Genomic DNA, 27,605 nt, shown 5'->3' with positions numbered 1-27,605 from the left:
TCATAATTAGAATTCCATCAAATTACTTTTTAGAAACTCAGTTGTATATTTATAGATATTGTTGAATTAGATACATTGTGGCTGCATATTACTTTCACCTTCACCAAGATCCAACTGCCAGCCCACGTTTCAGTTTGAGGTCAGTCATTTCACTACACAAATATTTCCAAAAATTATGATGAGCCAAAAGAAAGGGCATCATTCAGTAAGCAGTATGCTATTTTGTTATATAGGAAATTCGATTTTAAAAAAGAGTTTGCAGTGGGATACCAACTATATAAAACATTTTCACATGGTATGATCATAGATGGGGCTGACTGCATGTTATGGTCTGTTACACAGAATCATCTGGGAAGTCGTCATTGGAAACTATTTGGAAAAGGGCAAGTGCTTTCAAAAAAATATTTGACAGGTGATTGGATGAACCATCTATCTGTCTATCACTGTCTATCACAGGCAAACATTAGGAAGGTTCTTTGCTCTTCTATCAATGAAGAAATACTCTCAATTCTTGGATCAATCCAATTATAATTCATGCTATCAGTGTCTACACTAACCTCTTCACTTTTAACAATGATCCACTCCCACATTATATATTGCATAAAAGGCTGGGGTTGGAACAAGACAGTACAAGAGAGAGATAGAGTTAAAGAAGCTCTCTTGTGTAGAGACAAGTAAAGTGAGTGAGACATGAATGAAAGCAAGAGTAAGTCAAGTAAGGTGTGAGTGTAAAATATTAAGGGGGAGGGGGAGAAATAAGGGTGTGTGTGTGCAGCAGAGCATGAATTATGGCTAAGGGTGTTATGCTGTGCCCCGTGTCACACTCTTCCTCTCACCTCCATAAAATGCACTGGCCTCAATCAATAACTAATTAGCAGCTAATTACCATGCTAAAATACACAGCTGCAAATGTATAAACACACAAACATCCGTGTATTGATAACTTAAGTAGGGTGGTGCCATGTGTAACACCTCCAAACTCTGTTTCTCAACACAAACACACACTCTGGCAAAAAGACAGGGCAATCATTGGATGCAAAAAAATTAAGAACCTCAACCCTCTCCTCTCTTTAGCATGTTAAACAGACATGCTGATTTCTACTTACTTTAATGACACCTCATGTTTAAGATCCTTTAGATGTCAGCTGTCAGCACTTTCTATATTTGAGTATTTGTTTTTTTCCTTGCTGTTTTTTTCCGTGTACATGAGAGGAAACCAAGTTTCAATTTTAACAAATAATAATAAAAAAAGCAAACACTGGATTTACAAAATAAAAGCCATGCATTAAATAAAAGCCATTCTGTACACATAGGCCTCAGGATGTACTGAAAACAGCTATAATGCATGGGGCATGGACACTGTGCAGTTCACAGCAGCCACAGTATGCCTGCAGAAGAGTGCATTCGTTATTAGCTGCTATGTTGACCAGCGAAGCTGCACCCACGTGACTCTCTTTTTTTTGTTGCTGGTGAAAACAACAACAAAACAACTTTAACCACTTGAACAGAAACTTTTACGTTTATTTGACCACAAATTATTTAAAAAGTTCAGTGAATTTAATTCAACGAGTTTCACTCTGGTCAGCAGGGGGAGCTGCAGCTGTCACAGCGACGCCCTCTTCCCGCATTAACGCTTCACACTGGCTGGCACCCATCTGTCTTTCTCTCTCTCATCCTGACATTTTGGCATCTGTTGCCATGCATCCATTTTGCATTCCCTCGGGGAGCCATTTTGTTTCCTGGCGGTGCATTAGCGCCCCAGTCACTGGCACACATGGACAGTTCAGACACCACAGACAAAACTGCTGCTAGCTGTCACAGCTGTGTGTTTTTCTGTGTGTGTGTGTGTGTGTGTGTGTGTGTGTGTGTGGGTGGGTCTGCCCTGCCCTGCGCTTGACCTGTCATTTGTCGTAGGATTACCCTCAATGTGCTGCAGTACAGATTATGAAATGTACATTTTACAATTTTACAATCTCTGTTCGAGATAAACCAAGTAACATCTGAACTTGACTTTTAGCTCTGATTAGGTATTAGTTAGGCATTATTAACTTACACCTATCCCACAGAACTACACAGAACTATAAACCAGTGACCAGTTGCTTATTTGATAAAAATAGCCAAATACCAAAATAACACCAAATAGCATCCCACATGGTCCTGATGTGAAAATAAACACCAAAAAGTCCAGAAATGTTTCAACCTCTAAACGTCACAAAAACAAAAGAACAACAACTCTACAACCTGAGAAAATGTTCAACCCAACCAAACCCATAGCACATGAAAACAGAAATCTGAATGTTCTGTCACACTCTGGTCAGGTTGCAGATCTCTGCTATAAATGGCAGCTTTGGAAAAAGAGCCACATACTCTGTTTTCTGTGACAGTCTGGATTTGACCACATAGTAAGTTAAATTAACCCTAACATTGGCATATTGGTGGCTATGGCTAGTACAGAGCCTGTGGAATACGATTTCTTATTCAAAGCCTTTCTTAAAGACTGGAAGCTATGTATTTCCACATGTATGTAATGTTAGAACTGTGGTTGTTAATTGTGAAACTGTGAAAAAACCCAAGGGTTTAGCTGCTTTCAGAGCTGTGCTGTCAGCACGAGTGGCACTTAACATTTCCTGCAGAATCACTGGAAACTGGAAAATAACGAGAAAAAACCCCACTTGGAATTAATTTAGAAAATGACTGTCTAGTATATATTTTTAAAAAAGGGACTGTTAATTAGCCCCAGTTTATATGGTTACTTATTACTCTGTGTGTGTGTGTGTGTGTGTGTGTGTGTGTGTGTGTGTGTGTGTGTGTGTCTGTGTGTGTGTGTGTGTCTGTGTGTGTGTGCTTGTTTGTACTGCTGAATCTGCTGTCCCACCAAATAAGTGAAACACCTGCACCTGTCTCCCACAGGGCTATATGTTTGTGCTTGTCCATGCGTTTATGCATATATACACACAGAGACATATACACATAAAGTGACAAAGGAGATGTACAAGTTCATTTAAACAAGTTGAAAGAAAGATAGAGTAAGTTCAGTAAAACATCAGTCCATTGATACATTGCTAAACACTTGTGCAGTTCAGTTTGAGGTTACAGGAAAAAGCAGAGAGGCGCAGATGTCCTTTTACCCCCGCCATGTCCTCCTGCTGCTCCTGGGGGATCCTGAGGCCGTCTCATGCTAGATGTATAATCTCTCCAGTGTGTTGTGGGTCTGCCCCGGGGTCTCCTCCCAGTTGGACGTGCCTAGAATAGCTCCCCAGGGAGGCATCCTGATCAGATGCCTAACAGTTTGATGCTGTTTCTGGCTCCTAAATTGCCTCGCTCTCCAGCCATTTTTCTCTCTGCCCTTCTTACTCATGTATACCAAGTCCCCCTTTGCACTCAGCCTATTTAAAAGTTGAGAAGTGAAAACACAGAGGAGGAAAGAAACAGAAAGAGCGAGAGACATGGAGAGATTGTCTGAATCAACTGCAGTATTGCTGCATTTCCCACTGCACCGTTCTCTTGTTAACAGCCAGCCTTCGGCTTCCACTGCAGGGCTATTAACATTAGAAAGGCCAGGCTGTTGAACCACTCTCACAGAGGTCGAGCGTCTGGCCTACCCAGCATTACACCACTGGTGTTTACATCTTCTTAAGCCTCACTCACTAAATGTTATGAAACTATGTAGCGTAAAATTGAAAGGGCAAAAAAATGGGCACAGTACAAGCAGGTAATCACCAATATGATTAGCCCCATGTTGAACAAATAACAAGCTGAACACACTCAGTCCACTGAGTCGGTCCCTGGATGATTTAAATGCCTCAAGTACACAACTGTGTGACATTTGTGTCACACATAATCTGATTATCTTTAAAGCAATTGCCCATTATGTCATTTTGAAATAAAAGTACTGTGAAATGAAGGTTCAAGGCAGGTTTTATTTTTGTATAAATGGCCGTTTGGTAGCCAACAGAAGTTTGGGACTCACTACCATTATCTTGTGAACTGACACAGTTCTGTGCCTTGAACATCTATAGCTCTTCCTACAGTAATGACTGTGTAATGTCAGCATTTCCACTGCACAATACAATAAAAGCAGATGTTTATATCTACAGTGTATATCTACTCTGAATGTCACAGAATGTTTCCTTTCAGCCAAACAGGAGCCACCACAGTCAGCATCAAGGCAGGTTTTATATTCAATACCAACTAGAAACTATTGTACTGCATGGATAACGTACTCATGTAATTTACTGTAGATGTGGCATAATTCAAAGCATGCTGAACTGAACAACTGGCTCTCTTCAATACATTTTTAATGATTTATTAATATATTTTTGGTATGAGGGAATGGCCTGGTTACGACTTAAAGTATAACAACCTCAGCTAAACATTATTATTATCTTCTACCAACGTTCCAACAGTTTTATAGCAGCTATTTGTAAAATCCCGCAAGTCCGTCCCATTATCAAACACCGTGGAGTTATCTTTTACAGTATATTAACTTACCTAATTTAATTTTTCTGTATAGGTTCCAAGCGAGAAAATTTGTTAGCACTAATGCAGGACAGAAGAATAAAGAATGCATGAATTGTACCGCAGTGACTGTTGTAGTGTTCATTTAAATATGATTTAAATAACGTGTCAGAAATAAGTAAAAAAGTCCAACTCAAACAGCAAATACAGACACTTAAGAAAGCACCCATTTCTTGCACCCACACACACCCACAGACACACACACACCTAGGCCACAATAGGGCCATACAAACAGACATATTGGGGCCAGTGTTGACTTATATCCCTATGCTAATAAGCATACTAATTCACACAGGCCCGGGAACTTTCTAGAAAAAAAAAAAATAGAAATCATCACTACCCTCCAACACACACATACACAGACACACACTCACACAAACTGCAACAAACCCACATCGAGAAAACCCTCATGCTTTTTCCTAAAGCCCTGTAGACCTCCATGACAAAGACAGGAGAGTCAAAGAGAAAAAGTTGTCTTTGAAGTTAAGAGAGATTTTATAAACTACTTCTCTTTGTCTTATTGAAGAGAGAGGGAAGAGAGGAGAGAGTTGGACGGCCTGTGCAAAAATTATGGAGTTTACTGTATTAGATAATATGGCAACCCATGTTGGTTATTCTATCTGATAGGGTGAATATGCATCATCTGACCAGGTTGTGAAATTTGACCCGGTGGAGACTGCCATTTAGTTTGGGAATTTTACTAATATTGCAAAACAAATGCCATCTATACATTTTTTGATTGCTGTTGTTGTTTTTCTTTCTACTGACTGGCAGATACTGTTACAGCAACATGAAATTTATATTCCCCAAATGCAGAATATCATCAAGAGGAGGGATGCAGAAAAAACAACAGAGCTATTTGCTATATCAGCGGTTAAATACCACAAACAAAAATATGTTCTTTTTTTATTTTTATGGTTTAACTGTAAGTGTATCCTATACTTCCCATTATTGTCTTCTTTAAACCATTCTTTGTTTCTGTGTCATTCTCTCTATCTAGGTCGTTTTCCATCTCTCTCTCACTTCCTCTCTCCTCCATCCCTATAGGAATGTTTCTAGCCAATAGTCCGATAAATTACAAACAAATTTCCAGTGAGATGTGTTGCTATTAGGCTGTATAGTATGCTTTCACAAATCGATTAGCACTAAACAAGTTATTGTTCTATAGGCTCAGTTTATGATAAAACAATTACACAATCACAATAAAGCTCCCAAACTCAGGATCAACGATAACCTGGCGGTGCTAAACAGTTACTGTACAGTTCACATAACATATAGATTGCCAACTTTTAAAGCATTATGCTAAAAAACTGAACCATTTCTTACCAACAACAGCATCAGTTGTTTCAACAAGTGCCTTAAAACAACGTTTGTTCATGTTCATGTAGTAAAGTAGCCATAGTAATTATGATGGGTGGAAAGAATATCGACAAAATGTCGAACCATTGAGCTTGCTATTTGTTTGACCCATAACCTTAGCTAACTATTTATTATAACCATGACAACAGGGGTCCCCTGATGTAACAAAGTGAAATTCTAACCCAAACCTCCATGTTGTCATAAAGCCATGCTTTAACCACGGTGTTAGCACATCATAAAACACACATACAGTCACATCAACAGCGCAGATAAATCATGCTGTCCTGTCTATAGATTCAGAAAATGTTTCACTCTGTCGCTGTCATTTAATTTGGAGGATTTGTTGGTCATTACAGATCTTGAAACTCACAGCATTTCCCACTCTTTTCCACATGATTTACAAGTCTGCTCTGTCAGAGTATAGTCCTAGCTGTAACCTTCCTGGTGCTTGAATTACAACCAATATTCCCACCCTGTGTAAATACATATGCTCCTTATTTATTTAACAAATGTGTTTGCAGTGTAATTTCATGCTGAATTTGCATACCAACACCAAGACTTTCAATTTAAAGCTAGCATAACTTCTAAGACTTTCCCAAATTTGGCCAATTCCCTCCAGCTTTTCTAATCCAAAACATAAAAACCCCACCTAATAAATTAAAATGGAAAGCAGTTGTGTCTTGTACATTAGCTCATATCTCTTTCATGTGTTCCTCTTCCTGTTTTTCTTTTCTTCTCTCTTCCTGTATCTTTCATGTCACCTTCTGGCTGTTTTCTCTTTTTAACTTCTCATAATCCATTCTTTTTACCCCATTACTGTATTTATTTCTCTCTCTCCTTCTCTCTCTCTCTCTTTCTCTCTCTCTCTTTTGATTAGACAGTTTTATTGTGGAGAAAAGCAGAGTGCAAATGTCCATTAGAGAACATTTTACTCCCCCCTTTTCCAAATTCAAAATGACAGGCCCAGTGATGTGCTGCTAACGTGTGTGTTTGTGTCTCTCTGTGTGTGTCTGTGTAGGTGTGTGTGCGTGTGTGTGTGCGTGCGTGTGTGTGTGTACACCTTCCAACCACTCTCCATGAGCTGTCTATTATCCAAGCCAAATCAGAATAATATATGGGGCTAAAGGCTGCTAATGTGCGTGCGTGTGTGTGTGTGTGTGTAGGTGCGTGTGTGTGTGTGTGTTTGCAGAAAAGAAAAAAGAACCCTAAATGACAGCCATATGAAACTATGTGCAGAGGCGATTGGCCTAGTGTGGGTTTTCTTAAATGACGGACAGGTGGGAAGTCTAATCCCATCAGAGAGTTGGTTAGTCTATCCCTCAGGGCCCGCCCCTGTCTACTGAGTGGGCCCTGATTGGATGATATGATTCTTAAAGTCAGATGGATTGGATTGCCCGAGGCAGAGAACAAGTGAAATGGGCAAAGGGAGAGGGAGGGAGACTGTGAAACACACAGAGAAAAAGATTGCTAGATGAAATCTGAGAGTGAGAAAGATGGATGGATTGCATTGCAGGGAGAAAATATACATCTGAGAGAGACTAATAGGGAAAATGTGAGACAGTAAGAGATAGACGAAAGACAGAGGGAAGTAACTGTAAATTCAGACAGATCACTTAGCTTGAAGGGAGACGAATATGGATTTAAATAAATGACTCAGCTTGGGGATATCACTGGTAAATGGGAGTGAGTGGGTGGTTGAGTTTTGGGACTTCTGAGTAGGTTTTTGAGGAAGAGAAAGGAAGTCGGGTGAAAGAGGGGTGTAATACGCTAAAACCTCTTTCCATAGTCTGTGTGTTACTGCTCTGCTGTTTTGTGTTTCATTCTCTGGGTAGGTTTTTAGGTTGTGAAAGAGCACACAGTTATTGTTCAAGTCTTTAATAAGAAGCAGCAAGGGTGCATCATGCTGCAGTTTATTAAAAACTTTTAACTGCGGCACCACTTTGAGCTCTGACATGGCAGAAACAACCCCTCATCCACTAAGAGCTAAAGCTTTGAGTAGTTCCAAAAAATGAAACCGCCACTGTAAAATCCCTCCCCATATCAAGTTGTTGGAGTGGGATGGTTCTTGGACATTGGACCATCCTGTTCAATCTTCTCTTTGCTGTGGACCCAACTCAACTATACATGGAACACCAGGTACAGAGAGGATACCCACCTGATGCACATGTACCTGTTCTGTATCTGTTTCCAGAGAAATTTCTAATTTTAAGACCACTTTTAAGACTTAACATTTATGGCAGAACATCTGAGTGGTCCATAGCATGGACTACAAGCCAGTGCAGCTAGCCAATGTAAGTTATCCCAAGACATTTCAATGTAAATATAAAGAGGGCATTTAGGTGAGTAGAAGGGATTCAAGGACATTTTAAAGATGCAGAACATTAGGTAGGGAATTGACGATGGTGTTGCCGGTCACAGGGCTCAGTAGTTTCGTAATGGCACAGCCTGATACCCACTGCAGGGCGTAATGATAGGATCGATAACTTCATATATGACAACAACATACACTAACAGGCACATAGAAGCACAGCGTAGGTTATACGCACATATACAGGCTTAAAATTCTGAGTTGAAAAAAAAACCAACAACGTTAATTCAAGAAATAAAGTCACAAGAGTGGTCTGAAATATATTGTGAAGTAATGACAAATGCCTGGTGGCAAAAGTGGTCCAAACAAATTAGTACAATGTGACACGAGCCACTCAACCAACAGGGTCGTTGCTGTTAAGGTCTGACATTGAAAGAACAAGCAGAGTTTCCTTTAGGGGACAGCACCAAAACAGCAGCAGGTGGTCTGACAGGCGCACAGTAAGAAGTGGGATTGTTACAAGGGCTACACGTTCATGTACATCATATCGAGGCATGACCATCAATTAACCTCAACACAAAGGCCAAGAATAAAACATGTCATTTTCTTTCAAACAAGCCTGAGGTCTGTGTGTCAGAGGTTCCTGCGTGCATAATATCATATTTTAACTGCAGGCAGATCATTATAAGTCAAAGTATGTACTATTTCAGAGAATTAAAATGCAGACTGCTACGCTGATGAAGGCACCTGAGCATCTGTTGTACTATTTGTACATTTTTTTATAGCTTATAGGGCGTGTGTATACAATGACAAGAAAGAGTTATGACTTTTTGACACTTTAGAAAAAGCTGCAGAAAAACATTCACTGACTCATTTTAAGTTTTCAAAAACTAAAAACCAAAAATACCGTTGTTTTTCCCTATGTGACATTTCTGCACACTTTGTATGTGTATGTTTGACTGTGTGTCCATCTTTGCTTTTAAAGTTATAAAAATGTGAACTGCATTCAGCCACTACTTTTTACCAAAACATACTTTAAACAGTGAAGCCTTTTGTCTGTTTGTGCCTGAGTTGCTGCTGAGGAGTTAGGAAAGTTTCCAGCAATTGTCTGTGGAAGGTTTGTACAGTTGTTGTGGTGTTGTTTGCGGTATCTGATGAAGGTAAAGACAGTTTTTATGGCCCCTGTGTTTTCAACAAGTCCTAACTGCTGAGATCCACACTTTTACTTCCTCTCTGCTACTTTTTCTCGATGCTTTTCCTTTGCTCTTCTTTTACCTCTCTGTGTCTCTTCAATTTTTTTCTCGCTTTGCTTTCTCTGTTGTTCCCACTCCTGTTTGTCCTGCTCGCTCTCTGTGTCTTTCTCAGAAACAGAGAGATTAAATCCATTCTTCAGTGTCCTCAAACCTCCAACTCAGCTGTTTACTTGCAAAAACACCAATACACTTGTGTGTGTGCGTGTTTGTGTTTCTGTCGGGTTTTGCATCTGTGTCTGTATCTGTGTGTGTGAGCCCTCTGATACAGATACATATTTTTTCCTTCTTACCAATTATTAACAACATATAATAGTAATAGCAGGCCTAGTATGAAGTTCATTTAGACTAATAATATCTAACTTTACTCCTTTCATTTTAAGTTAATGAACAGTAGGCAATGATATTACATATTGTTGAGATTTTAAAGCTAAAATAATGTTTATTATTTTAGGAGATTTATAAGGCTTGTTTTAACCACAACGATATAAAGCTTTTTGTAGTGAAAGCCTTCACATAATGTTTGTTTCCTGCTGTCTCCAAACTGAATGTGACTGGTTTCTCATATTTAAAAGTGCTTTCAGGCTCCATGGGGACAAAATGCCATGTGCCCAAAGTAAAAGTGTTTGCTGCAGTCTGCTCTGGAACCATTAAAATTTAATTTTATACCTTCTGTGACAGAAACAGAACACACGGTTGATGTATGAAGCCATCTATCCTGAAAAGTTGTTTCACTGACATCAAGGTGGTTTTCTTTGTACATTTGTGCCAAAATAGTAGAAAGGCAGAGACTGCTGCGGATTGATGTTTACTTTAAAGGAAAAAAGATGACATTTTAGTTTAATGAATAGTTAATGCCAATAGTTTGGCAGGAGTTGTTTAGACTAGCTTAGTAAAAATGCTAATTATCACAGTTACAATTCAGGTTCTGTACAGATTAAACAAAAAAGATATAAATAATGATAGCTTGATCAATAAAACGCTTTAGAGGTGCTAATAAGTCGATTCTGTTACCTGTGAGAGTCAAGCTGTTTCAACCTGTGTCCAGTCTTTGTACCAAGATAAATTAATTGGTTGGTGGCTGAAGCATTATATTTAACAGACATAAATTAAATTGCTATCATCTAATTTACCATCAGGTAGTGAATAGGTGGATGTCAAACTATTCCTTTACCATAAAGACCGAATCTTTTTGTGGATTTTTTTGTATGTATAAAAAATGAGTGAAACAACATGATAATTGATTAGCTTTAATGCTGCTGGCAGACATATTTTCGAACCTTTGAACCAGCTTTTCTGTCATCACATCTAATTTTGATATTAAATTCCAGTACTATAGGTTGAGTATTTTCATAGTGTGTTATAGCTACTTTTGCATAAGTAAAAGATAAATGAATATTACTTGCCCACAGCTGCGTGTGTGTGTGTATGTCTATGTCAACCAGTATTCATGCATTAATTCTTTCTGTGTCTGTTGCCATCTCCACATCATGTGTTTGGCAGCTCTCGTGAATCTATTTTGGCACTTGGCTGAGCGATTTTGTGCCATGTGGACACACACACACACACACACACACACACACACACACACGCACACAAACACACACACAAATAATAAAGCAAAGAGAATCTATGAGAGGTTAAAGGAGAATTTGAACTGAACAAAAAACAGGATGGGTAATAGAATGAGAATTAAATATGAGACAGGCAATAAAACAAAACAAAAAGTTGCAAGAAAAGCAAGAACATTTCTAAAAAAAATATACAACCAACTTTCAGCCTCAGCACAATTTAAAGAGGTGAGTGGCAAAAGCAACATATAACCTTTTTACTCTTTAGCAAGGCGCTCATACAGCTGCAGCAGCTGTAAGGTATGTATAGTTTATGTTACTACAATAATGTTTTGACCACTTGGGGCAGCAGAAAAAAAGCTGTGATCATGGCACTGACCACCTTTACACACTGAACAGATATGGAGCAACAGTCATTTATTCATTTGCATGTTTCTGTTCACCTGATGAATAAAAGTTCCATTATTGTTTTTGGTCTCCTGAGTGAAATGTTGCTTAATAATGTGCTAAAAAGGTAGTGCACAGTATGGTGTGGTTTTAGAGTTTTTTCACTGATTTCAGCAGCCTACTGTAGCCAAAGCTGATGCTGCAGTTGTGATCTGTAAAACCAAAACAGTGAGCTGAAAGATACTAAAATGCTCTGTATAGCTGAGATGAACTGCAGGATCGGGTGATAAATACCTGTGGGTTGCGACAGCTTTCACGTTATAGCCACCTATTTCACATTATATCCACTGTTAATATAAAAACCTAGCTGTCATTGATAGTATTATTTAGTAATTCATTTGTAATTTGAAAAACACATACACACCATGCATATATGGCAGAAATTAGCATGTAATCAGCTTTCTTGGATATATTTTTTTTTTTACTTAAACCTCCTGTGTCACTGAACTATAAAGTTTCTCCAAATGTTGACAAAATGAACGAAAACTTGATTTTTTAGTGTTCCTTTGAGTAATTCAGTCATAGCAGGAGTCATAAAGCAGGAGTCATTCAGCAAACCTGTGGTCGAAATGAACTTGGGCAATGGCTACAGTGATAGTTCAAGCAGAACCATTGTGCATTCCCTTGACTTCTGCTGTCTTATACCTTCACTGGAAACTAAATCTTGCAACAGTAACCAAGTGCCGTTTTCACACTGATTTACACCTGGAATATAAGAATGATTTGGAGAAATAGTTTCAGGCAGCAACAGTCTAACATCCCTTTGATGTTAACAAGCGGTAAATCAGGTTTCAGAGAGAGAAGAAGATGAAGAGGGAGTCTGCAGCATGGGAGAGGGAGGGCGAGGCAGAGACAAAGGAAAACGAGAAGGTCAAGACAGGGAAATAGTGGATGTTGGGGAAGATTACATAAAGTTAAAGGAAGAGAAGAGAAAGAAGAAATTGAAAAGAGGAAGCAGAAAGGAGAAGGGTTGGGCACCTTTCCTTTTATGTTAGGGTAGCAGAAGTGGAGAGAAGAAAGTAAAATTGAAAGAAATTAAAAAGGTGAGAGGAGATAGAGAGGAAACGCTTTAGCTCTGCTGTACGAAATGTTAACCCTTTTAGAGATCAAAGAGTTTCATAAGGGAGCTTGAAAACATGTCACACTGCACAAAATGTGTGCACGTCCTGTATGTGCTTGTTTGTGTTTATCAGGGGAAGGGGAAATTCTGTCGTCAGCCTGATCTGGTCTGACCACAAATTAAATCAACCAAAACCAGATGCAAAAACTAAATATATCAACATTTTTGCTCAATGTCTATAAAAAATTAACCCTTACTAAACACGTGTTTTGTCGTATTGCGTACGTGGTTTTCAGCCTCTAGGTGGCAGAAAGAAAGGCCAGGCTTATTAAGTTATCAAGCGTAAGTGTAACATCACCCACTGGTTTGTGAACAACCATTATGAAGCTTTTCTTTTTCTTTTCTAATTTTTCTAGATTTTTTTTTTTTTTTTTTTAAGCAGAAGAACACTACACTAACTATAAAACATATTTTACGTTAAGTCTTGGTCTGGAAACAGCTGTCTTAATGGAATGTGAAACCAGAAAGTTTTGCAAAAGTGGAATGAGGTGGAAAAACATTGAAAGGTGAGACAGACAGGCAGTGGGAGTCAGACAAACTACATCAGACAGAAAGACAGAGAAAGTTAGACGAAAGCAGAGCATGTTAAATGTGAGTGAAATAGGATGCAATGGGGAGAAAGAATGAGGTGCAGGATAAGTGTAGCGTGGAGAGATGAAAGAGGGTGTGAGAAATAAAAAAAAGGAATAAAACTGAGCAAGAGATGAAGGAGGATAAGTGTAGGATAAAGAACGAAGGGGAGGAGAAGTTATGCCAGGAATGGATGGATGGCTGTAGGGGAAAAAAAATCAAAAGTAATGAGAGGGCAGGATACGAGAGAAACAGCATGACAGGCAATATATAATAAATGCAGTTTTACAACAATCGATATGATTTAATATTTACCCTTGTTATACATTTTATTTTTGTACAGTTGGATGCTTTTTGCCGGCATTTTGCAATATATTAACTTTTTTCTTTCAAAGCATTTAGAAATGAATACATTATAAAATAGATCTGACATTAAAATGAAATGGTGTTTACACAAATTGCAGCAATTGTAGATGACCTATTTTTGTTCCATCCAGGTCTTTGACTTAAGTTCATCCATACAATACTGTATATATACAGTATAGCTCCCACTGCAACATGGGAGATCATAACGATATGCTTACATTGGGTTGTTAGTGTCCTTCTCGCATGAATCCATTGTTGCTAAAACATGTGGGATGACTTTCCAAAAAATGTCATCTCAGTCAGTCACACAGTCAAACAAGCAGGGAGGGTGAAAATGAAAGTGACTGAAATCTTTGGCTTTTCCATTGTTCTGCCTGTCAGATTGTCTGTAAAGGTTATGTTCACTTTCTGAAATACAACCATGATAATGCAGTGTCTACATTTGTTTGTTGCCGTGTCAGTTTCATTCGAATCATACTGTCCAAAAAGTAGATATTTGCATTTCCATCATTAAAGAAACAGAAAACATGTAATGGTGCTTTTAAGGAAACATTTTCCACATTTTCCACAGACTTGACTGTCTATGAAAACTAAAGGTAAACACATGGTGATTTTATACTTCAGTCCATGGTGTTTTTGGTAAAAATAAATCTGTATTTCCGGTTTGTTTTAACATAGCATGATTGGATGGGAAGTTATGATATGACATTTGAGAAAAGTATTATTATTTGTTCCTTGATGTGTCCTAATATGAATCTTTAGCTGGGTCAAGTCTAGAGAAATCATTATTTACTCTATAGGGTAGCAGTGACAGTGTTATATATGAGATGTATTAGACCATAACAGCAACAGAAGATCCTTTACCTAAAACAGCTACAATTGCCAAGAGCGCGGTAGTGTTTCCATCACCTCGTCTCATTTCATTTGAAGGGTTATCTGAGTGAATCAGACCTGGTGGCATTACTATACAGAAATAGCTGATGTTCTCACTGATAGTCTTCTTTGTGTCTCCTTGGAGTACATTTAAGTCAAAGTACTTGCAACAATGTAAAAATGCTGCCATACAAACCATATGTTCAAAATCCTACTTAAGGATTACACATTAACAATACAGTACATTTTTTTAAAGCTTTAAAATGTCATGTGATTGATATTTGTTATTCCATATATGAGAGTATCAATGAGACCAGGGTTCTGGTCACTGGTGACTTAGTCTCTAACTTATATCAGTGCTGTGAAAGCAAGACTATATTTTTCATAGTGTTTCTTTTTGCCCTCCAGCCCTCCTCATTTTTTACAACAGCTCTCCTCCATCCATTGGCACACAATTTAAAATGCAGTGTAAAGGTTTCCATTATTCCCGTGGGTGTTCTTATGTCTTCAAGGTAATTACAGTAGTGTCTCAAAATTAATATGATTAACTGGTTTTAGAATGTTCCATGTTGCACTTTTAATCAAATGCGTCAGATTGGTGGAGGTGACAAGAGCTCTCTGGGTATTCACAAACCCAAAATGCCACAATGTAGCAGTTAAAAGCTACAGAAGCATATTATTAACCTTTCTTTATAGGGCACATTGTAAAACAAAAAGTATTCCAAAGTGCTTAACAAGATGAATAAAAATGTAAGTAATCAGTTACAAAATATCTGACTTGCTGCAAGAGCATGAATGTTCTGATGAACACTCGCTCCAGGCTGTGCTTAAGGAATGCAACAGCGGCTGCATCTGTTTCTGTGAAAATCACTGAGTCAAGTCTGTTTGAGGTCAGACGTGTCAGGCTCAGCATGAACACTGTCCCAAACTCAACCAAACTAATTCCCTCCTCTTTTGCTCTTTTCAGGTTACCCCAAGCTGTGACCAGGTTTTGGTGAATGGTAAAGAAATGCGTGGCCGGCAGTCTTTGGCAGTCAACTTCACCTACCTGCACCTTTCTGCTCAGCTGCTGCTCAATGTCTGGGTGCCCAAGCTACCTCTGCAGATAGACGTGTCAGATACTGAGCTCAGCCAGGTTAAAGGCTGGAGGGTACCAATCATCACTAACAAAAGGTAAATTACCTGATAGACTTTAAGAGAACAATTGGGTGATACCCCACTGGGTGTGAGCATAAATATCAGTTTGCATTTTATATTAAACTAACTGATTGATTTTAAAAATCAGTAAGCGATCATCTTCTGGTATCATCTACAGCTCCCAGTGGTTAGTCCTCCTGAAATGACCAGCTATTTTTGGCTGCAGTCCACAGTAGAGCCAATCCAGTACTAGATTATGAGTTGTTTTGGATGGCAGTTGTTTTCTGTTTGTATTCATCAGCAGACATATACTGTACTCCAATACTAATATATCTGCAATAAGCTAATATTAGTCCACATATCATCCTAGCTAATTTATTAGTCTTGCACATGATGTTTGCAAGAGAACAGCTCGTGCTTTGGTCCATGCACTTGTTATTCATTAAAGCATTCAATGCATATTGTTTCTTCAGCAAAAGTACTGAGTTTCAGTACGTGATCCAATATGCAAACACAAGCCGCAAGACCAGAATTATTTGAACTGTTTATAAAACAAAGGTGGGTGTGCTGTATTTTAGATAGTAGGGTCGCTGTTCTGAGACAGGAAAAGCAGCGTTAGCAACTGGTTGATCACACATAGCAGTTTTTTCGGTGATAGAATCAGTTACCACTTGAGAGACTGAAGGATCTGGCAGATTCTGGGTGGTTGAGTTGATTCTTTTGTACTGGTCAGGGGATAAGCTGACTAGTAGGAGGTGTCCAGAAGCACACACACATGGACATATACAAACAGTGCAAGAGACAAAGCCTCAATCCTAACAACAGAATACAAGGAGACTGTAAAAGTTTGATCTAATTTGATTTATGATGTTTCTTTGTGACTGAGAGAAAATAGAGAATAAACCAAGGAAATTGTGTGAATGTGAATGTGTGTCTTGGATTTTGTGAGCGTGATTCTTTTTGTTTGTGCGTGTGTATGCATGTGTTTGTGCTCGTGTGTGCATGTGTGATATAGTGCTTATTGAATGGAGCAGTTGAGAGCACATATTGTTCCAGCCAGTCTATGATTTCCTATGAGGTCAAGGCCTCGCTGGCTGTACTGATGACAACTATTATGGCTTTAGCGTCATTCCCACTGAATGAAGCATTCAGTCACTTAAACACACACACCCATACACACACAAGTTCACTCAAAAGGGAGAGAGCGCAAATGGGTGTGTGAGTGTCAGTTTTTTGTTGTTGTTGTTGTTGTTGTTTTAGTTTGTTTTTTAATGTGTTTGTGTATATGTATGCTTCTCGTGTGTAGGGAGGGAAGGAGGGCGAAGGCCTAACAATACACACATATGTAGATATCAAAAGAAGGAATGTAGAATAGAAATAGAATAGAAAATAGAAATCTACTGTTTCTAAACTACACATCTCTATTTACTTTGCCATTTAGTTTTAGCTCCTGCTGAGATGATTTTTATTTATTCACTTTTTTGTTTAATACGTTGTTTGTTTAACTTAAAGGATGTCTTAATATTATAAGCTAAGATTGTTTTTCATGAGCCACTGCACTTACTGAAAAAAAAAATAAAAAAACAATTGCAGCATTTATGATTGTCTATCACTTAGTATTTAGATTTAAAACTGGATCCAGATTTTCTATTAATAATAATAATAAAAAAAATGAAACATTTAGAACATGGAGCCTCCTTTGCAGATGCATGTTGTCTGCTTTCTATGTTTTTCTTTATTTGTGCTTCTATTTTCTTTTTTTTCTATTTCTACATTCTGTCACTTCTACTCCTCTTTCTCATAGTCTCACACTCGACTGTTATGTTTAATGAGATCTTTCAACAAAATGAAATCTAAACTTTTGTGTATTTCCTATGAGAATGGAGCTATGACAGTATGCACATTGACTTGGCCAGAAACTTAAATATAGAGAAGGGGATGGGTAAGCAAGCAGTTGCTACATTTGGATACACAGAATCCAGTGTTCTTCTTTAACTCAAATTCAGAGACTTAGTTTTAGAAGATAAAATATAAGCTTACTAACTTGCAACACACTCAGATATGTCTTCATACTCCTAATGGTTGTGTTTCATTTCTCTTTGCATGCATGCCTGCATGCTTCTCTGACTTTGTGTTTGACTGGACTTGTATGCGGCCATGCGTGAGTGTGTGTGCATGGTTATCTGTGTGTGTTCCCCACCTTGCCGCCTTTCCATTTTGCTCTGCTGGGCCTATTTTTCAATTTCACCAATTTCTGCTCAGATAGCCACCAACCTGTTCCCACCCAGAGACACAAACAGATACACATGCACCTCTTTTCTCCTCTAACCACTATCTCACAGAGTGAAACACAGCTACTATTAGGCACACACTCTCACACAAACACTTGCAACTGGGGCACTGGTAAATGGAAAGAGAATTCTTGTAATATTACCTTGGTTTCACACTCCGGGACAGTTATAGGACACAGATGTAGTTTTGTGTGTGTGTGTGTGCGTGCATGTGTGTGTGTGTGTTTGTGTGTGTGTGTGTGTGTGTGTGTGTGTTTATGTTCCTGTGTGAATGCCTGCCTGCATGTGGTATTGTGTAGATATTACACAGAGGGAGGCAAAGAAGAAAAAAAGTGTGTTTCTTAGGGTGTCTGGGTATAAGAGAGAAATAGAGGTGCTCCACAAGGGAGTGAGGGAGAAAGGTTTTCTGTTACTGATAGTGTATTCAGAGCATTCTCAGATTCATTTTACTTATTATTCAGCCTCCTAGGCAGTGAAATCACACCAAGTATATATACTGATTTGATATATTTCAAATTTTATATGTGAATATTTTTAAATTGTTTAGTTTTTAACACAAATCGTGCTTTATTAGGAGCATTGCACAGTGGCAACAAATGGGAAAAAAATGACAAAAGAGATGACAAAGTGCAAATTAAATCAGTGCAGATATTTGTTGCATAATTGTACCGCTTCATTTTTAGTATTTGAACAAGATAACGTAATAAAAGGTTATTTAAAAACTATGTTATGAGGCTGGTTGAGTGGCACTGCAACTGTCTTTTGAAATATAGGTGCTGTTGACAGAAATAAAGTCATGAAACGCCAATCCCACATCATTTGAAGTTTATTTGTGTTTGTAATAAAAAGAACAATAAATATAGCAAATAACAAATACACAATAACAATATACCAACAACATAATATCAGAAGTATAAGTAAAGGTTAAACTAAAAACTAGAATTTAATATGTTTCCCCATTTCACTCAGGCAGGTTTTATGTTGTCTATATACTGATAGCATTCAGCATGGAGTATACAATACAATAATACATAGAGTGGTGTGTCATCTGCATAGAACATACAACCCAGTAAAGATACATTTTTGAATGTCAAATGACAAAAGCTGTTTCATTGCTGTGCTGGAATCAGAAAGCACTCGCTGTAGCAAAGATATCTTTTCAAATACACAATATGTTTTAGTCGACGAACCTCTTCTAGAAAGTTTGCTTTCGAGTCTAGTTTCTCCAGCTATAGGTAAAAATAAAATCTTGTAGAAATTAATTTTGTGTCCAGCCTAACTGCTTATCTCTCTTAAGACAACACATTAAGCACATATTGGAACTTATGAGCTTCCTTTTAATCATTGCTTTAAACGTAAAGTATAGTTTGAATTTGGGAAAACAGCTACATCAGTATGGGACCTTACAGATGTAGCTGAAATGGAACTCCATTCACAAGGGAAGACAAGACAAATTACAATGGTTTAAGTGTACTGTTTAATAAAAACTCACCTGCAGACAGTATTACCAAAGAATGGAGCACAAGGCCAGGCAATTCAGGAAATCCACACTACAACTTAAGTGTTTTAAAAATTTTGTTACAGCTGGATTAAAAACTGAAGTGTCTTTGATTTGACTGAGAATGTAACCTGGAGCAGAGATTATACAGTAGATTACCTGGAGCGAAGTGTATAAGAGTATAAAAATGGCATTTAATTACCTGATAATCTCACCCTCTCTTCTCTCTGTCTCATTTATCTCCTTTCCTTCAAGACCCACGAGAGACAGTGAAGATGATGATGATGATGAGAGGAAAGGCAAGGGCTGCACCCTACAGGTATTATTTGATTGGTTTGCATATCACACTGTTAGAGAGAGTTATTTAATCTCTTTTTTTTTTCAATTTCACTATCCCTAAAAACTAGCTTTACTACTACATACAGTAGTGAGGATGAATTGCAATTAGCTTCAGTTGCTTGAGGACACTGTGCAGTTAATGCGAGGTAAAGCATTAGTCTAATGTAAACTTCTATCTCTATCTTGACCTTTCAGTACCAGTATGCCTTGGTGCGAGTCCTCACACATTTTGTCGCAGAACCCTCTGACCCAGGAGGAGAAATGGTCTACATGTTAGGAGCAGACTGGCAAGCTGATATCACTCATTTGGTGTTGGATCAGCTAAAGGTAGTAATGCACAAATATTCATGTATACTCACATGTAACCAAATCTTCCTTCCTTTCTCATTCACTTTCAGAGAGATCAGCACCACTAGGGCAATCTAGCCTGGTTAGCTGATGCCTGTCAGTTTTTATGTTATCTTCTATTAGGACTGATGTATGACTGAGGTGTTGAATAACAACACAAGCTATTTTATGTGGTACAAATTCAGGATAAATGCATGAAAGTCTAAAAGATCAATAATTAACAAATTAATTCATTTCTATATTAGTAGCTGACAGCTGTGTCTATGCTCCACAGGTAGAAGATTCTCGCATTGCCAGACTGGTAGACGGACGAATCTTGATCGGACGGGACCTGGGGATCACCACTATACAGGTATGTACCCAGTGGTGTAGTGGTGCCTGGAGAAGAAGTTATGCTCTTAATTTATGCTCACAATATTTTTTTTTTTTTTTGGCCCATCCAGCAGAGGATAAGCATCATGTTACATAGAAGACTACACTTATATACATTTAGTCCACCTAAAAATAGGTCAGTAATATTTGGACATTGTTATGTAACTTCTGCTGCTATCCCTGATTTCTTTACACATTTTCAAATCTAAAATACTTTTTAAACTGTGGCCTGGATGATTATTTGGCCATCAAGTCAACATTTTAAATTCAATATTTTCTTTATCAATTGCCAATGTCTATCCTTACTTTCCATCTCGACTAATAGTCTAGATAATCATTGTGTTGTTTTAAAATTAAGCCTCTGCCCTCACAGAGGACACTTTTTTAATTTTGTGCATGTGCATATTAACACATTTTCACGTGTGACATGGAGCAAACTCATTTAGTTTAACAGTGTAGCCAGTTGACGTTTATCAAATGTAATAAATAATTTTGAGTTACAGAACACAGCCCTGGAAGTGGCTGGCAAGCAAGACACAAAGAGACCAAGAGCTAGATGAGCTAGGTTAGCAAGAAAGACAGAGTTGAGTGAGGCAATTAGACTAGACAATGCAGACTGAAGATACATGCGTCATATGTGCGAGTCTATCTCCCCTACACCACTGTACAGTATGTATCCTCTGTACTATTGTCATCACTATAAAAGTGAGCCAGTCTGTTCTCTTTGACATTATTTTAAACTTTTAATGACGCAAAACCTGAAAAACAACTAGTCTCTTAACTGAAGGACACTTGGACAACAATTCGAGAGAAAGGCGGATGATTATGTGAAGCACGGCGTAATTTAGCAACTCCAATTGCAGCCATAAGCACTCCAGTGATGTAAACATTATCCTCTCTTTCTTCCTCTCTTCCAGTTATAAGCCTTGCCTGCTTGTTACACAATTAACCACAATTAACTGTCGGATTTGGCCCTGACATCTCAGTGTGATGTTCAGCAATTACACACAGACACGCACTTACATTGGCACACAGTGAACACACTCGCACACATGTTGAATTCCAATAAGCCAGTCCATTGTGACTAAATGTGACAGTGGAGGACAGTCCTGTGGCTTACTGTCGTACTTACATTACTGGTATGCGGTTTTATAGCAGAGCAGCCCACCAAATATATTACAGTCAAAGTCAATACTATTTTTGTTGTACTGTATCCTACTGCGTTGCATCGCCACCTTCCTGCAACAATATATCAACTATATATTTGAAGTCCTTATGATAGCTCTGAAGAAAATGTTGTGTGTTTGTGTGTGTGTGTGTGTGTGTGTGTGTGTTAGAAGTGGTTTGGCATTGGGATTTGTTCAAACAGCTGAGTGTGTGTTTGCATCCGTTCCACTGGGGACCGCTGCATTCATGCACGCATACACAGAAACACACACATACAGTGTCACACACTGTCTACATGCATACAGACAGCTGTGCTCTGTTTGGGAGCCAGGAGAGAGAATTTACCCAGCATTCCCATCGAGATGCCAGAGTCGACAGCCGTCATTTGATAGTTTGACATTTCAATTTTACCCCCCAGCTCCGTCTCCCTGAGTCTCGATCTTCCTCTTCTCCCCGTCTTCTCTCTCTCCTTTCTCGCCCCAAGTCTCTCCCTCCTATTCTCTGTCTGTCTTCAAGAGCAACCCCAGAGCCGTCAATCATTGCATTTTGGTAGCTCGCTGAGGGTGGGATTGAGTTTGATGCCCCGACACGTTCACTGAGAGATTTTCTTTGTACACCAATCAGATCTGCCTGTCCTCCTGTCGCCAGGCGGAGCAGTACACTATAACACAGGGCTCCTAATCTCTGTCACTGTCTGCTGCTCCGTCTCTGCATCTGTACCTCAATCTCTTTCGTGCGCTTTCTTACTGCCCCCTCTCACTTTCTGTCCTCCTCTATTTGTCATTGTCCCTCTCTCGCTGACACCTGCTCCATTTATTTAACTCTTGCTCACTCACAGTCTCTCACTTACACTCTTTCTCTCTTCCCTTTTTATTTCTCTTTAAACTCTTCAGTTTTGGCCTTGTGCTTTGTTAATGCTAAGTTGCCTTAGTTGAATGCTGAGACATTAGAGAGCACAGCTGGGAGGCAAACGTGAAAACTGTGTGTGTGTGTCTGTGTGTGTGTCTGTGTGTATACTGAATCTGTTTCCAATACCTACTGTAGTGTGTGTGTCAGATATATGACACAGATTCTTTTAAAATTAAACTTAATGGGCGTCCTGGTAGCACATGTGCTCTATATATAGATGCTGAGTCCTTACCACAATGGTGTGGTTCAAACCTGTGGCCCTTTGCTGCATGGTATCTCCCCCTGCCTCCCTGTCTATCTTTCAGCTGTCCTATCAAATAAAGGACTGAATGTGCAAAAAATTTTAACTTAAATGCCACTTCATGTTTGATCTTCCGCTGCAGGTTCTATCCCCGCTGTCTGACTCTATCCTGGCAGAGAAGACGGTAACTGTGTTGGATGACAAGGTAAAATATAAAATTGCAAAAACTGGAAATTTGGGATGTATGTTCCTTTTATTTGCATGTATTATTGCTGCATGCTAAATCTCATGTTGCAGATCACTGGTTTTACAAGTGGACAGTACTTAGATGACGAGCATAAAAAAGCATAAAAGTGCCTCACAGAGAGAAAGTATACCACCCAAATGACTTGTGTGTATTGTATACTGAAAGAAAAAGGCCATGGTATGTTCATCCATAATTCTTCCGAGTCCATCCATTATGGTCATTTAAAACTTACTTTTATACTCTAGCATGTTCAATGTCTTAAAAATGTCAGTTATAAATATTGCAAGCCATTCTATCCCTTCATTTTATTTTGCCACTCTACTGCAATACTGCTTCAACTTCAACTAATTTCCCCACTGAGTTTCTGAAAATGTCATTATACTTCCAAAGGTCTTGAATCTATCACCACCTTAAAAGTGATTTAGTTATTTAACATCATACAAGAGAATCATCATCAGTACCAAACCTCTTCTCTCAAACAAGATTCCCCTTCTTGTCCTTTGTAGCCACTAAAACGGGAGCAAACAAGTAAATGCAAAACTTTCTTGTTGCTTCCGAGGGACCAACAGTATCTCTTGTTTGTCTAGGTCACCATCACAGACCTGGGAGTCCAGCTGGTTGCATCTCTGTCCCTCAGTATGTCGGCGAGTTCTGGAAATTATCAAGCTATACAGCTAACGACTGCAGCTACAGACCTGCTACACACACCTAAACAGGTAGGACACACTTTAGGTACAAACACATCTATTAAAATATCTCTGGAACATATCATATCCTCCAAGGGTTGCATTTATCAAATTTTCAAAATGTATCTTGCACATGCACACATATGATAAACAGACATAGACACCTCGCCTTTAGGTGTGTATCACACATACACAGACACACTGATGGACAGCACTTTAAGCTGTTCCCATCTCTACAGTAATACCCCAAAGGTTGTAATCACAGAAGTTAAACAGTAATTCTGTGCTGCGAACATTATACAACTGCTATCTCGCTCCATAATCAGTTTCTAATTAGGAGTGCATAACTTCCAGGCTATAGTACTACTTAGCTACAGTTACAATCACCTAAAGGTCTACAGTAAGATAATATTATTAGTACATAACCACACAAGTACATAACCACACAATATCCAAAGAAAAGAAGCACCTAAAGAACAAACACCCTCACCTATTGTACACCAACATGTATGCTACTTGACTACCATGTTACAAGCTATTCTTGACTCTCTGATCACATGGGTAATTTTATCATACTATCTCAAGCTATTACCCCTCACACCCTCTCCAGCTTCCCTTCTCTCTCCTTCTCTATTAATGTATTTATTTTTTAATCAACAGTACCCCAAATTACAATTTCTATCCAAGGGCTAATTGGTTGAGAAGCTCATTAGAATGAAAATACAGATTTGATCTTGCCTTTTATTCAAACAATAATTTCTTTTTTTAGCTGTCTGTTTTTATCTACGTCGTTCACAATGACCTGTGGTAAGATGGAGAGGGAAAGTAAGGAGGCGAAGAAATTAGGGTGAAAAAAAGAAGATGAAGAAAAACAGCAACAACAACAAAAGTGAAAATAGAGGAAGGGAAAGCGATAAAGTGCTGTTCCTCATGTTGGAACTTAATTACTTTTGTAGGGAGGTTTTTGCTGTGTTACCTGCATAATTCTTTCTGTGTTCTGATTAAAGAAAGCAAAGGGTTTTATCAAGGGAAATTAGTGAGGCAGGATCACTTAAAGACGAGCTGAGAAAATACATTATCTGCTGAACTCTGTTTTTATTAATGGAAAAGCTGCTGCTCGAAAGAAGGCTGTTGACAAAAAACATTTTTATTCTAAGCATTTGTCCTCATTGTAGTGGATACAGAGACTAGAGAAAATGACAAGAAAGAAAAATGTGGCTATGCACAAAAAGAAGTGGTTAGGTTTCAGTTATCAGTGTTCACATGTTCACCTCCTAAGACTTATCAGGGATCTCTCCTTTCGGGTAATTAATGGAAACATCCTATAGGCTATTTTAGGTTCTTCTGTATGTAGTGTCACAGACTCAAACCTTTTTGGCCACTTGTGGGCACCGGACCTAGCTGCAAACAAAGTGATAAAGTTGTGGAAAAAGTGTTGAATGTAAGCGATCCTCCTTTTTGCCCTGTTTTGGTCTCCACCAACTACAGAGAGAAATACTTGACTCTTTAGCTGCCAAATGCTTCCCTATGTCCAGCAGCTTGTTGCTAACTGTGTGTGTTGGTCTGTTACTGCATCTGGATACAACACTGAGGAGAGTGCTGGGACTGAATCAAAACAATAAGCGTAAAGATTCTAAAAAGCTTCATATAGCTGCAGAGTTTAGGTCCTTTCAGATGGGGAGTGATTCTCCACTCTGATTCACAGGCTCTCACTGTGCTTCTTATGTAAACAGACCAAAAGTCAAATGCTGATGATACATTCAGTCTTGGATGTATTGGTCTCTTCGTGCTCTGCCATGTGAATATCCTCCTGTTAACGTGCAGAGATATAGTTCAGGAAACTATTACACCAGCAGGAAGGCACTATTGGATAGTAGTTACTGCACGTTGCTTAGAAAAAAGTCAATTAAACTCCAGCAGCACGCTGGAGATGTTCCTGAGATGATCATGATCACGACAGCTTCATGGAATCACATCCTCGTGCCCACTCGCCTCTCATTGAAAATTAATTATGAGGCCTATCATTTACTCCCCATCTGAAAAGTTTGGTGATAATTTTTTGGGGGATTGTTGCAAAAGCAACATGAATGTCCCACGTGAGCATTTAAGAAGCTGTTACTAAGAATGCTATGTTACAGAAATCTATCAGTGAACAACATTGAGAAAATACAAAGACTCGAATTGAAAGCAGGAAGGGTTAGATAAAATAGCATTTGATCTTGTAGCCATACTCTGTTTCTCTTTGTTTTTCAGGAAGCTGTGATTAGTGCGTGGATCCAGTACAGTGACGGTTCAGTGACTCCTCTTGATGTCTATGATCCCAAAGACTTCCTCCTCTCAGCTGTGTCATTGGATGAGAATGTCATCTCCATAACCAATCAGGTTCTAGCTTTTGGAAGTACTCTTTGTATGACCTATAGTAAGGTTTAATGATCTGTAAAACATGGACGTTTTACAGAACTTACAGAAAGACTTTATGGTGTCCATTGTATAACATGACTAAATTTGACTGCTGCATCTGTTTACCTTCATGTTGTCTCTGTCCTCTATTAGGAGCAACACTGGCCTATCGTAGTAGCAGAGGGAGATGGTCAAGGATCACTGGTTCGTGTAGAGATGGTTATCTCTGAGACTTGCCAGAAATCCAAAAGAAAGAGTGTGCTGGCATCTGGAATAGGCAATGTGATAGTTAAGTTTGGGGCAAAAAGTGAAGAAAGAGGTGTTATGGGAAGAGGTGGACAGGACGATGGAGGAGGGATGGACAACAGCACCAGCGAGCATCGAACAAAGGATGGAGAGTGGAAATCCAACAGTGCAGCAGTGGATCGAGAGGAAGGAGCCATGAGGAAGGTGGGAGTGAACAATGGTTGGAGCAGCTGATTTCTTCTCTTGTCCAAACTGGACATCATTACTGGATCATTTGAGTGTATTCTTACTGAAACTAGTGCAAAGAAATCGACACAAACACACCTACCAGGCAGGAATGTTAGGCAATGTTTAGTCTCTTGTAACAGTGCAGGTCAAAGAATTAAGTGTTTTACTTCGCATTTATAGTAATTGTAAAAAAACTGTTTTTTTCTTCACTATACCTTCAGTGTTAACATAAGAACCATCAAAGGGTTATTTTTAACCCCCTGGGATTTTGTGCAGTTAACTCTGCAAATTAAAAACTCCCACATGACTTTTATTAATCATCTAGAGAATTATAGAGCATGTAGGCTAAAAAGAGAGAAAAAAATACAATTTATACCTACAACCACTGAGGGGTCATATTTACCCCTCATTCTGCTCCAAAATCACAACATGCAACGGACATTGTTTGAGCATCTTTTAATATTTCCCTTTACTGTCTTATTTTCCATTAATCAGGTTAGCACAACGACCAAGAGCACCGTAACCCATCGTGCTTCAGGTGGAAAAGCTGCCAGTGGAGGCAGCAGCAGCAGCCGGGGTGGAGGTCCCAGCCAAGCAGGCGACTATAGTAGCTACCCAGCACAAGTGGAGGTACCAGGCACTGGCGATAGTGAGCTGACGCAGACCACTAGAGGACTGTCGGATTTGGAGATTGGGATGTATGCCCTCTTGGGTGTATTCTGTCTGGCCATACTGGTCTTCCTCATCAACTGTGTCAGCTTTGCTTTCAGGTAAAATATTGTTGAGTCTAGTGTTTTTATTATTCAAAGGAAACTTGGCAATAAAATTATGTTGTTAGGGTAAAAATTAAGGCCTTCATCTATTAACATGTTGCAACACAGTTGAAACCTCTCTTCACCTCTCGCCACCATACGAACCTGAAGACATTAAGCAACTGGTGTTAATGAACAATGATCAATTGGCTGAATTTGGTTTGATCTAATCAAATTTTGTCCAATCTTTCAAATTATCTCTCTGCTTTCAGTTTGTATGTTTCTACTGTTTAAATAAAGGAATTCCCATTGTCAATAATAAAAATTAATTAATTCATTCATTAATTGCACTTTTTCAAAAT

The 27,605-nt window shown here is 38.7% G+C and overlaps 1 protein-coding gene across 1 annotated transcript in view; it reads left to right on the top strand.

Annotated features, from left to right (window-relative positions):
• The window catches only part of si:dkey-215k6.1 (transmembrane protein 132C), a 224,004-nt gene that overhangs the window by 193,930 nt on the left and 2,469 nt on the right, over positions 1-27,605 (top strand). The window contains exons 7-15 of the mRNA XM_019263743.2: positions 15,350-15,555; positions 19,564-19,627; positions 19,843-19,974; positions 20,270-20,347; positions 22,827-22,889; positions 23,519-23,647; positions 25,871-25,999; positions 26,171-26,467; positions 26,987-27,261. Coding sequence (XP_019119288.2) covers positions 15,350-15,555; positions 19,564-19,627; positions 19,843-19,974; positions 20,270-20,347; positions 22,827-22,889; positions 23,519-23,647; positions 25,871-25,999; positions 26,171-26,467; positions 26,987-27,261 — 1,373 coding nt within the window. The remainder of the gene's footprint in view (positions 1-15,349; positions 15,556-19,563; positions 19,628-19,842; positions 19,975-20,269; positions 20,348-22,826; positions 22,890-23,518; positions 23,648-25,870; positions 26,000-26,170; positions 26,468-26,986; positions 27,262-27,605) is intronic.

This window comes from Larimichthys crocea, chromosome III, assembly GCF_000972845.2.
Source record: "Larimichthys crocea isolate SSNF chromosome III, L_crocea_2.0, whole genome shotgun sequence".
Classification (NCBI taxonomy): Eukaryota; Metazoa; Chordata; class Actinopteri; family Sciaenidae; genus Larimichthys; species Larimichthys crocea.
Note: the sequence above shows the minus strand (reverse complement) of the source record. Positions and strands in the feature narration are given on the sequence as shown.